This window comes from Gavia stellata, chromosome 17, assembly GCF_030936135.1.
Source record: "Gavia stellata isolate bGavSte3 chromosome 17, bGavSte3.hap2, whole genome shotgun sequence".
Classification (NCBI taxonomy): domain Eukaryota; kingdom Metazoa; phylum Chordata; class Aves; order Gaviiformes; family Gaviidae; genus Gavia; species Gavia stellata.
In genome coordinates, this window is record NC_082610.1 from 11,656,698 (window position 1) to 11,670,060 (window position 13,363).

General features: G+C 39.3%; 1 protein-coding gene across 1 annotated transcript in view; it reads left to right on the forward strand.

The window, feature by feature from the left end:
- Positions 1-13,363, forward strand: part of DKK3 (dickkopf WNT signaling pathway inhibitor 3) — a 28,987-nt gene that overhangs the window by 12,283 nt on the left and 3,341 nt on the right. The window contains exons 4-5 of the mRNA XM_059825938.1: positions 9,648-9,740; positions 11,848-11,992. Coding sequence (XP_059681921.1) covers positions 9,648-9,740; positions 11,848-11,992 — 238 coding nt within the window. The remainder of the gene's footprint in view (positions 1-9,647; positions 9,741-11,847; positions 11,993-13,363) is intronic.

A 13,363-nucleotide genomic window follows, 5' to 3' on the forward strand; every position in this document is an offset into this window, starting at 1 on the left:
TTGTATTACTATTTACTAAGGTAAACCATGGAAATTGAAGGAAAGTGGTGAATTGAACTCTGTTTCTGTTTAGTTCTGTTTCATCAAAGATTTGGGAAATGTGAGAAAAAAAGCACTGTAGAATGGTGGCTTCAAATGTGTTCCCTTGAGGAATGCATTTCTATGTCAGCTAAGTAAGTCTCACTTTGTCCTTCCTCCCATCTGATTCAAAAACAGCATTTTGGCATCTTCTGCGGCGTGAGTATCTGCCTGGCCTTTTGAGGGACTGAGTCACTTTGATAGTTAGCACTGAGGAATACCACACCAGTGATTGCACTAGCTGTCAAATGGTGGTTGTTCACCACTTCAGCTTATAGAGAGAACCTCCCTCCAACTTTTCCACCTGTCCCAATTCTTACCTTAATTACAAGTTCCCCTCTCCCTTCCAGTTAGTAATGTATCGTAATATAGCATAATTGGAAAAAAGATATACAGGGTGGGGTGGGAGTTTCGGATTTGTTTACTTGTTACTCTGTCTGGAAATGACTCAGACCCTGTTCTGTGAATTTACATCACATGAGGAATCCCTCAAACTTGTTCCCTTAGAAAGTTCACTCATCCCAGGGGGAGGAAGAAGCATCTTACGGCATGTAGAGAGGCTGCCATCATGATGTCAGGCAAAGGGGAACCTTAGTGGTCTTTCTGTGTCCCAAGATACTTCATCGCCATCAGCAAGGGAAAGTTTTGGTACCCTAGTAGGTGTTTGTTTTGAATTTCATACATGGTAAAAATCTGTAATACATTCACATTCTTATGTCCTTTTTGGAAGAACATAAAGAGTATGCTGAAGACCCTTTTTCATTTCTTCTTCATTGGAGTTTGTTTAGGAAATTGAATGAATATTCATGAATAGTCATCATCTTGTGTTGTTGATACCCTCTAGACACATGATTTCAGACAGAGAATTAAATTAGGGGGAAAAAAAGGCTCTGTGGTAATCCCAACAAATGCCCCAAAGAGGAGGTCTAGAAGAAGCCTCAAGAAGTCAACATCTACCACCCAGATGCCTACTCCATCCTTAGGCAGACATTCATCTTACGTGTTCTCAAAATCCTCAAGTGCTGAAGAAGATTTATTCCAATGCTTTTCTATGCTCACTCTAAAGTCTCTATTGCTGTAATTTAAACTCCTTCTTCTTCGATCTACAGCTCATGGAAAATACATTATTCCATTTCTTCTACAGTAACAACAGTGTCCCACACTGTTAACTCTGCTACAGGCAAAATCCATTGTAGATGAATTCTTACCCATGTATTTCTGTTCTAGTATTATTATCTTTGGCTGGCACCTTAAATACTGTAAATAAGTCTGTGTAATAGTAAGCTACCAAAAAAGTGTATCATATAAGAACAAAGCACATAAGATTCAGGGTTTGAAATAAGTTCTGTGAGGAATTGGGCACAGGTTGGCGTCTTACTTTCAGTGTGCTAGTCTTAATTTAGTGATCAAGATTAGCAAGCAGCTATTAAGTACAGAAATCTTGTTTTGAACTGTTTTTCTTTTTGCACAGCTGTTTCACATCCTTGCTGTGTACAGCTACTCTGGGTTGTTTTGCTTTTATAAATTTTCAAAATTTACGTAGTTTGGTAGTGAATCATGGAAACTTTGTAGCTGCCAATTGTAGAGAGAAGAGATGCTCGTGTTAAAATTCAGCCCCCGGGCACACCATTACATGAAAGATGTATCTTTATATAATTACTGACTACTTGGAAATAATGGCACTTTAGAGCTTTGTAGGACAGTTTGACAGTGTTTCCATAACTGTTACTGTATTTCAAGACATTTAGAATAAAACACAAGATCTTTTAGACCACAACGTTTTAGACACATCTTCTGGTTATCAAAGGTTGAAGAATTGTTGTTCTCCAGTTAATAGATCCACAGGTAGATGCATTTCTCTATTAAGACAATTAATTGCAAAATCATTAGGAAAACTTCGTTTATAAACATGCATCAGTATTTTGACCTCATTTGATAATCTTATACTATGTGAAAAAGCTTTTCTTAACATGGAGCAATTAAACATGGAGCACATGGCTATTGGTTTTGGGTCTCAGGTTGTCTGACTTCAGAATATTCCTTCCCTGTCTCATTATGGATATAGAAGATTATAGAGTCTCTGTGTATTTAAAAAAATGGACTAAGTGTATAGCATGGCACCAAGTTCCCAGAAGGCCTAAGGGAAGATTTTGTTGTCAGAATTTCTACCATCCTGCTCTGCCTACAGTACACCTGACAAACAGGAGAAAAGAAGAGAAATTTCATGTTATAACCTGTCCTGCTTGCTCTAGGGCAAATGTGTGGGATGAGATGAGACCTATGCTACTGCAGACAGTCACTGCAGTATGTAGCCCTATATATATCTATCTAACTGTATGGCTGTACACATACATATGTATGTATGTATACGTATACACAGACCTTTGCTCCTTTCTTAGTTGGATAGCTTAGTTTCCAGACTAAGTTAATTACCTGTCAGATTGTAATCTGTGGGGTTTTCCTACCAAATTTGAACAGTTCTTCTAGAGTGCCTCCTCTGATACCATTGCAAAACAGATTGAAACAAGTACTTTGCACTGTTTCCTACTCAGGAGCATTTGCAGAGGTTGTAGTCTTGCCAGGATCAGATAATTACATTGCTTACTGAGAAAAAGAGGGCGTGAGGGAAGAAAATAAAGTGACTGCTTCTGCAGGGTGACCTGCCCTGAAATTATTACATGACATACAGAGTTTTTGACCATGTGTGAACAGAACATGATGTGATACAGTATCTAAGCATCATTTTTCTCATTGTTCTGAGGCATTTGTCAGGAATCTTTTTTTTTTTTGCTTTTGTGTGTAGTGTCTTCTTTCATTGAAGTCTCAGTTCCTTAAAGCCATGGATAATATGACCTTTTTTTTTTTTTTTGACCTGGAACATTAACTGCGCAAGAGCGTGATCAGTGACAGGATTGCTGTATTTGTGGTGAAAATAAGCAGATGGTATAGAAAGGGGACGAATTCTTACACTTGCTTTGGTGGCAGGCAACTTATTGGGTGATTACAACCTGCCTCAATTAATTCCCTAGGCTTTTTGACAGCATGTTAAGGCTAACATAGCTATGTTGCTTTTGGCACCTAAAGCCAAGCTTAGGTGCCTTTGGGCTGTCTTCAGTGATATCATGTATAGAATAGAGTAGAATAGACCAGACCAGACCAGACTATTTCAGTTGGAAGAATTTTGCATTCATTCATATTGCATCATGTGGAGAGCCAGAAATAAAGTTTTTTCAATTAAAATGTTTCTGTTTTCTTGACAGGGGAAAAGGAAATGGGTGGGATTAGTTCTATGGAGAAGTTCAAGACAAAACTGAGGGAGTCACTTGTATTTTCTTATTTATTAGTTTTGAGCTCAGAAATCACATACCTGTTGAACAGCCACACAAATAGCTGACTTTCTCACATAGCACTGGGATGTGACTAATACCATAGTTTGCAACTCATAAGTCTGCTCTCTTTAATATGTCTTTTTTTAACAGTAGTCCTTATTTTTATGAGTGCTATGTACTTGGCAGGACAGCAGTAAGAGGTTTGGTCTGCTGGAAAGTATTACAGAGGTTTTGAGGTATTTCAAGGCAAATTAATTCATATCTCATTAAAGACAAATGCATTATGTGCTCTGTCTGGACAACTAAGAGATTAGGAACTGGAACGCCACTGCAATTCAAATTACGGTAGTAGTTTCCATAAAACAATATTCCATTCTATGCAATTCTGCGATTTTTCTAATACAAGTAGTACATGTAAGATACAAAACAGTTTTTACGCTTTTTTTCCTTACTACTCAGCAGTTTTTGCAACATGCTGCAGTAACGGAAACCGGCCCTGTATGAAATGACTTGTAAAAATTAAAACAAAACCTAGAAGGAGATATGTAAACACAGAAGTAAACATTAACTCTTAGAATTGCTAATTGCTAAGAAATGTCAGTTTCAATGTGAACAAGTGCTTTTGCTAGAGCACTTCAGCTATGGCTGAAATTATCATCGTCTCACAGATACAGTTGGGTGAGCTCTGGAACTATTTGGGAAGGCTCTGTAGCTACCATTTATGGAGGTTAACATGGAGTTTTACTTGAGTTACAGGTTTTTGAGATGGAAATTTCTTTATATCAGGAGCTTTTAAGAAACATGTAAAGGGGCTTTTTGTTCAGAGAAGCTTTTGAAGCATAGCTGTCCCAGAAGACTGCGAGAGGTGCCCCCATGAATTTCCAAGGTTGTTACTAAAAATGATTTTCCAATTGTTGCACCAACTGCTTTTGTAGCATTGCTTCCTATGTTGTGTACCTGCTGGCAAAACTTCCTTACCGCTCTGAAATCAGTGAATTTTGCATCTGTACTTTATGGCTTGTGAACTTGAAATCCATAGAGGGTTTGGAATGAACACTTTGGAATGGCTGTTTTGGCTTACAGCTGTACAGACAGTGCCAAGGCAAAAAAAAAGCCTGCCTCTCCATCAGCTATCAGGCAGTTTCAAAAGGTTTATAGTCACAAACTGCAACTGGATCAGAATAAGCCAGCAAACTGGGCCACATAGCTTACAAAAGGAGGGGAAAAGCAATTCTCCCATTTGAATCTCACTTACTGTTCTCATGTCAGAGCAGTCAGTGACCTTGGCAGACAACTGCTACGGAGTTTCTCCACTACAGCTGCCCCTTACCCACGGGGGCATTTGCTATTCCATATACCCTCCCCCCCCTTAGTGTTCAGTGTCTGGCTTTGATGAATGTATTAATCCCCTTTGAAAAGCTGTATATAAAGTCATCAGCAGCTCCTTCCTCTGCTTTCTTTGGTTCTAAGCTAAAGTGTGAAGAGCCCAGAAGGAAAGGAAAGCTCATTCCAGACAGTCATTTGCCTGTCCCTGACAAATATTGGCTGAAGATATGAGTAGTGGAGAGAGAGTTTTGTTTAAAACTGTCTTTGAAGGACTTTTTAAGAATGTGGGAGGTAGGCTGAGTGTGAGTGGGGAGAGGGAATAGATAAATCAAATGTCAATTTTGAATTTAAAATCAATGATTCCATTTTGAAAGTCAGACAGTATCAGAATAGACTTGAGCATATTTTCTAGTCTACACTTAGGGTGTTAATTAGGAATTAAGGGGAAAAAGAGTAAAGTAAATGAGCATGATTTCAGTACATGATATATCACCAGCGCAACAGGGTATTTAAAATATTACCATAGTGAGGTACAGAAACCAGATGAACACTGCAAATGAAAGTGGGTTTCTATGTGAAAGTAGGTTAACTCTGGCCTTGTAGTTCTGCTTTCATAACTTGAACCAATAAATTCTTTACTTCTCCCCTTTATCCTTAGTGTATTATATGGGCAGAGGATAATGTGGTCCACACCACAGTTGGCTACACTCCACCAGTCAAGTACAGTCTGTCAAAATAGCCCATAGCGCCTTCTAGGTCAAAGAAGTTGACCATAGCTCCATGCTGTTGGGTGGAATGTGAAGATAATTGTATCACATTGAAAGAAAACTTTTTTCCTCTGTGGTTTTCCATGTATACGTAAACATTCAACCCAAAGGAAAGTACTCTTGTCAAAACCTGTTACACCAGTTCTGACCTGTACACTCCTGCGCCATCTCGCACTCAGGCATCTGTTTCAGTTTTCTCGTAGTGGCGGTACTACCATACTTCACTAACATCAGTCAGTCACTTTTTTACTTTTTTTATTCTCAATTGCGGAGACTAACCATTCTTTAGGAAAGCAAACGATAGCTTGGCATAATCTGCCAAAGACAAGAAAATGGAAGTTTCTTTCAGCAGCAGTTGGTTTAGGGTCTTAAAATAGAGGGAAACTTTTCCATGAGTTTCAGTATTTTGTTGTTTTTTTTTTTTTCCTGTTGGTTTTGGAACAGATCCTAACCCCCAAATTGCTTTCAGGAGTTGCAGGATATTCACTGCAGAGTACAATATTATAATAAGAGCCCACAGGATGCTGAGTATGTACTTACAGGTACACAGCATGCTCTTCTCCATCCTGGCTTCTGCTGTTTATGGGTCCTAGTATACCTATTAATAAATAGACAATCCTACTTTCATGCTGCATTATTCTGCAGCACTTCTCCAACAGCATATTCTTTTGCTGCTACGTTAAATTAACTGGTATAACATTGTAATGGATTTCAGAGAGGTGTACAACCATTGTAAGTGTAGCTAATTCTGTCTTTAAGCTATGTGCTCAACTTGTATGCTCTGCTGGATTTTAGAAGCCAGCACCCCCTCTCCTCGGTTTACACACTGTTGCTCTTTCAAAGACAAAATATTCTGAGAAATAACTTAGTTTGCAGAATTCCAGAAGAAAATGGATTGTTCAGAATGCATTGCAGCTGATGAAGATGTTTAGGTTTGCTCCTTGTGCAGCAGCTGTTGTGTCTCAAGGTAGCCTGATTAGAAAAGGTCTGTAGCCTGATTAAGGGAGAAAAAAAAAGATAAATGGTTACACATCTGCATGTATAAGCATTACTGAGTTCTGCATTGATTATGGATTATAATACCTAGGTGAAGGAAGTTGGAGTGTGGCACAGAATTTCACAGAGAGCATATGAAAGCAAGCTTTTTCCATGCCAGGAAAGAAAACCATGAAGGGATTTTTTCCCCAACTGAAAACCCTCATAAAACTGGAAGTCTGAACTGGTGGGAAAGAGAGGAAAGAAGGTTTTTTGGCAGGGGACTCCTTAGTGCAAGAGAAAGCAGGGACTGGAGAATTGCAACATTGGTGTTAGGTGGGTTTAGAGCTAGAGAGAGAGTTATTCCATGAGCTTAAAAACGATTATGGCAATATTTCTCCTCTGTGGAAAGGGACAATTGGAAAAACTGACTACACTGGGACCTGGCTGTTTGCCTGAAAGTGGATGGAACAGGAATGAAACAGTATAGTTTATTCTGAGTATGGTTTATACAGAGGGATTCATGAAAGAAGCTGACAAAGCTACAGACAGAAAATTGGCCAGAAAGAGCATGGCTTCTGAAGAGGAGAGGTGGCTAACTGCTGACTTGGAACGACAAAACCTCAAACATACTATATAACATTTGGATTTTGACCCACCTGATTATGTAGCAACACAAAAGCAAACACGCAGAACACACACTGTTCGGGAATAATGAAGCTGCAAAAACATTATGATAATTTATAGCAGCCTAGACCAGGTGATACTACTGTCTTAAAATAGTTGAAATGATTGCTTCTTAATTATAAACGTATAACCCAAATATCATGTCATTGACTTGAAAAGACTCAGGCCCTAGACTGTGTTTGCCTTCTGTTCTATGTTCTGTGTAATAAAACTGTTTGAAGACATCTCAGATGGCCAAAACGGGTAACGTCGATGAGGCATTGCTCTTCATGCAGAGCAGCCTTGTCTCACACAGAGGCAGAAGCTGCCATAAGGTTTAATCTGGAGAAGACCTGAAGACAGTATAGCTGTTTAAAGTAATTTAAGAGCTTCACTTAAACTTCTTGCTGAGCTAATTTTCATCCCAGCTGAAACACAAAACCCAGCTGGGATGGAGTGGAAGAAGTCAGCAGTTTGGGGAGAAATGATCTAAAAAAGTAGAAATAGAAAATTAAAAGCTTAGTGGAAACTTTCAGTAAAGGTTGTGCAGATGACAGTAGATCTGCTCCAGCAAGTGAGATTAATATCTGCCAGAGAACGGTCAACTGGTTTCTTCAGAGAATTCAGGGATTTTTGTATAATTTCTTTTCTTTCCTTTTTTTAATTGACTAATAGCAAAAAGATAGCATCAACCTTATGAAGGTACAAACCAATTATGGAGTACAAGTGACAAAGAACGGTGCTATGAGTTATTCTTCTGTTGGCTAGATAGTTTCCAGCCTGGAGAAAACACATTTTAGAGAACAGGGTTAATCACTCAATTTTTAAGAGCTAACCATTAGATGGGAAAACACCCCCTCCCTGTGAAACAGACACTTCAGGGGTACACAAGCGTATACACTTACTCTCTGTATTAGAGTTTCTTCCTTGCTGCGGTACCTGCAGATTTGCATTCCGGGAAGAATTTCTGACCAGTTTGTACGTTCACCCTGTGCAGCATGGATGAAAGGTGAGCCAACTCTACCACAGTGCTTGTGGGACCTCTGGGTGAAGAAACTTTAGTCTGAGTCTGTGATTCAGATGGGAACTCAGGTGTCCCTCTCACACGAACAGTTTTGTTAAGGCCATGAAACGATTCCAGGTTTGAAAAGCTAAACACGTGCTCAAGCACCTTGCTAGCTTGAGGCCTACTCTAGTGTCTTAGCTGAGTAGCAAAGGCTGACGCATTAGGGAACTGTGGGGCTTTTTTTCCCCTAAGATGTATGTGGCTCTTCAGTACTTGTCAGTCTTAAATTAGTGTTCAAACCTGTCTGCTGAGTACTCGTGCAGCAAACAAGGGAGGAGGAAACACTGAGTTTGTTATGTGCATTTCAAAAGCCTGCGATGTGGAAATCGCATTCTTCGACAGGCTAGAATGTTACTAAATGTAAATTAACTCCATCAACAGCAGGGAGATGCCAGAGGCATGATGTCAGCTGAGAATCTGCTCCTGCATATTTTACAATATTCAAATTAAATTAAAGTAAGGATTTAAAATTTGCATGTGTAGGTATTTAGACACGTGCAGCTGTGAGCTTGCAGGTGATGGGCTGTGGTGATAGGTACATGAGAGACGTGCCATCAACCAAGAAAAGGAAATCAAATGGTGTATGACATCTGCTGCTTCCCAGAAGTACTGGCTGTAAGGTAGTGCTGCTGTTACCATAAAGTCCCAGGAACATTTAACATTACCAGTCCTGTGGAAAGTAGCACTGCGTTTTTCAGCATAGAAGCTGTTGCCGACAAAAATGGTCAGGCACTGCAAAGATGCTTGCATTTGCCTGAGAAGAATTTGTCTGCCCTTTGCAAAGAGGAGTAGAGGAGCAGTTAAAAGGAAAAGGAAACATTTCCCTTCTCCCTTAGGGCTGTCCTTGCTGGCTTAGGGAAGCTAACCATGCTGTGGAGTTTCTGAGGTCAGCACTAATGTTGCTGGGGAAGAGGACGGAGGACAGCGTAAAGCTACCTGGCCTGGGATCGAGAAAGCTGTTGCAGAATGGTTTCCCACAGAGCATCAAGATACTCTTGGCTGCTGTAGCAGCTGTAGTGTAGCCTCTTTCCTTTGATCTTGCTCCCCATCTGAAAAAAAAGCCAACAAGTCATGAATCACAATTGGACTCTAATACAAATAGAATAGATTTAATACAAATGTCTTCAGGCCTTCCCCCCCGCCCTCAAAAAAAAAACCTCAAAAGCCTGTGGAAGAAGATAATTTATTTGCTTGAGGTTGTTGGTAATAATATTTATACAAGAAGTGAAGCCACCTAACATTTTGCAGCCACAATATTTAGGTATGCCAGGGGGATAGCATTTTTCTGTTACAGAACTGTGGTTGTATGAAGAACTGAAGCAAGCTTTTTTTCTTGGTTCCCAAATAAGAGATACAATCAATTAAAACCTTCGGTATTTCAAGAAGAGGTATGGATTTCTGTCACACGGTGGCAAATTACACTTCTATCCTTTTCTTCAGGAGTGTATCATTGACGAAGACTGTGAAACAGGGAAATACTGCCAATTCTCCACCTTTGAATACAAGTGCCAGCTCTGTAAAACCCAGCATACAGTAAGTCCTGAATGAGATGTGATTTTATGTGGTCTTTAGAAACTCAATATGTAAGTTATTGTTGCTAATGTCAGCAAGTCAAAATTGATAGAAAAAAAGATGCAGAGCTTTCTGCATGAGGTTCAAAAATGGATGTGTAGAGTGTCTTGGGTTGGGTTTTTTTGAACACAAATAAGTTTTAATGTTTCTGTTCTCATATGCTTTAAAACCTGCACTCTGCTCCTCCTGGCTCAAGCTTGACTTGTTAGGTGGCCTAAGGACAACATAAACTAACACATTGTAAGTTGTCGGTGGAATGGGCAAAGAGGAAATACTGTGCCAGCTCTGTAGGCTCAGCTGACAGGTGGTCATTTCCAGCTCTGGATTCACAAAGAGAATTGCAGCGGCCTGTGCGCTTGCCTTCATTGACAACTTGTACAATGCTGTAGTGCAATTGTTACTGTAAATGATCCTCTTCGTGGATCATTTACACTATTTGAATCTGTGAACCTCAGGAAGCAGTAAATTCCTGTCTTTTGAGCTAAAAGATAAATGTTCTTGGTAGTAGCTATGGTTAGATTATCTTCTGCAGGTGACAGGTTCCTGAGAAGTTCAGGCTTCTGTGGTAAAAATCCAGTTTAAGAGCAATCTGTCAAAAAAGGCCTTTTGTCTGAGTGTCCCTTTTCATCTAAGTTCTGCTGATGGCCTCTTGTGAAACAAATTCATTCCTCAAAGCATTTGCAGCCAGTTAAGTCTACAAGGAAGCAAACCTTGCTGTAAAGTAATGTAATCAATAGGATTATTATAATCGAAAAGCAACAGGCTGTTCCTGAAATGATTTAAATTCTTACACATCTTGATAACTTCAGGGAGCTCTATTGACTTCAGTGGATTGAATGCTTGTTTAGACACAAGTCCTGAATATATGCCCAAGTATCATTAAGAAAGCTTATTCTTCATATTTTAGAAAATGTTAAATTGATAGTTTTTCATGTTAACATGGAATAATTAAAAATCAAGATTATAATGACCTAACGCCCCCTCGCCCCTTTTCTTTGCAGTCCTCAGTAGAACATTTGTAGGCTAAAGAAAGTAAAAATTGGGTCCCAGCTACACTCCTGTTGTAAAGTGAGCTCAGACTGAAGAAGGTGGGATCAATTCCCTGATCTGGAACCCCCACAATTACAAAACATTTTTCTTTTTAATTAGCAGGTCTTAATAATGCTAGCATAGTCCTACTTCCTGTCCTGTGTTAAGCACTTCCTGTAGGATCCACTGGAAAAGAAATTCTGATTTTGTATGGCTGCCCAGATAGTGCATTACATAGACAGAAAAAAGCTGTTAGAACGCTGACATACTAGAAATCTTTAAGTTAATCAAACTACCTAAAAAAGAAACAAAGTGACACACCCCTTTTATTAGGTTGATTTATTAGGTGTGTATAGTTGCACTGGGACAATTGTCACACAAAGCTATCCTTAGCTAGAGATTTGCATTTCTGATTTGCAAAGAGAATTTTTTTCAGACATTTTTTCCAAAGATTCTGGGTTACAAATGAGGGCTGTTCCTTATTGCAACTAAAAATTGGATTTTAGTAAGATTTTTTTTTGCTTTGCTCTTTAAAAGCAATCCTTCTGAACAAATTGTAAATTCCTGAATGCATTTAACAATGGAAAAAAATCAGTAACATTTTCCATTGATAATGTTTTGGGTTTTTTTTTATTTGTTTTTTTTTTTTTATTGCAAAAGGCTGCCCTGAAATCCATATTACACTGTAGGCTCTCTGGCTGCTGATCAATTTTGATGTAAATGCTAAAATAAGAATTTGTATTTCGTAAGATGGAAAGTATAACAGTATAGAAAGAGTGCTGTTATTCTGCTGCAGAGGTTCCCGTCTGGCGAATAGTTCTGCATATGCTTGAAGTAGAGAACCTAAGCAGTTGTGTTTAAACAGTGGGAATATGACATGCATATATTTAAAGCACATACATGCAGTTGTCTTCAGGACCAGGGTCTAATTCTATGTTTAGCCATATGTTGATATGTGCAAACAGAATTTTTTATCAAGGACTTTTTTTCAAACATTCTGCTAGTCACAGTTTTGTCCTGTGTTTTTTCCATTTGCAAGCATTGCTCACGGGATGTTGAATGCTGCGGAGACCAGCTTTGTGTTTGGGGTGAGTGCAGGAAATCCACTTCAAAAGGAGAAAACGGCACCATTTGTGAGAACCAACACGACTGCAACCCTGGAATGTGCTGTGCTTTTCAGAAAGGTACAGAGGTTTTGCTTTTTAGTCTCTTCATTTTATAATACAGGAGTGTTAATATTTAGCTCTTTTGCCCAGGTGAAATGGTTAAATATCTATAGAATCGACAAGTCATTCTCCCTTGGCCTGTGGAGCGCACTGTGTTAACTTCTTTGTAAAACTTCCAAGAATTAGGAGTGAGAACCAGTCTGATAGGGGTGCACAATGGTGAAAGAAAAGCCTGTTGCACGCTAGAGATGAGACCAGCACGAGAAAACTAAAAATCTACTGTTTCTGAATGACAGTCTCAGACATTTAAAAGTAGAAGAGCTCTGTGTCAAATTTTCAGCCAATAGAGCAAAAATAAGAGAATTAAAAATGCACAAATAAATCGATGAGATTACTGGAAGTGGCTTTTCCTTCACATCAGCAAGCAAACCATCAGAATCAGACTGCAGATACATTTCATACTCTTGAGTTTTAGTTGAGCCTTCCAGGGCACCATGCTATGCAATACTGACTGGACAGCCAAGGTACATAGAGGAATGATGTTCCAGATTATGTTGTCAGTCCATGTGGGAATGTGAAACTGGATTTACAGAAGGAAGGAGAGGAGGAGAAGAAGGTATCAGGCCTGAAATCAGTCCTAAATCCTGCCTGGTCAGGGCCCTGCTTCTTCTACTCTTTTATACCCACTAGTTCCTCGCTACTTTTATCATAGTTCACCTTAATTTTGTAGTGACAGGATACAATTCCAACCATCTTTCTACACAGGTAGATAGTCCTCTAGATGGGTTTTTTCCTGGCTCTTGCTATGAGCAAGAGGTGACCTTGTACCTTCACTGGTAGTTGGGCTGCCTGTCCTGCCGTCAGCCAGCTGGTGGATCAGGCTACTAGGGCATCTCAGGAAAACAAAGGAGAAAGCTCAAACACCTTTTCAAGGCAAGTGGGTCTGCTCAGCTTTTCCTTGTCAATTTTGAGCATTACATAGTAGAACTTCAATGTTAAGTATTATTTTTCTCTTCATCAGGTTTCTCCCTAAAGCATTTACAGGTTTTGCCAAACTCTATCAGAGATTTGTTTGTACTGATTCCAAAATGAGACAGAAAGAGCACTTTTAATAAATGTCTATTACTTTTACCATGCAGGACTTTGAATCTCTGCTTATGCTGCAGACATGAGTAAATCAGTAGTATGCATCCATTGGTGTTAGTAGCACTAGGCTAGTCTACTGTGAGGGCAATACTGCTTCTGCAGCCCTGATTTCCTATGGGATCCAAACAAGCTGTGTCTTCACAATGATTATTTCAGCTGCATAAGACATTCACACTAACTTTGAGTTAGTGCTTGGCTTGAAATGAAACTTAGTACAAACCTGTAACTCAGGAAGGAACAATA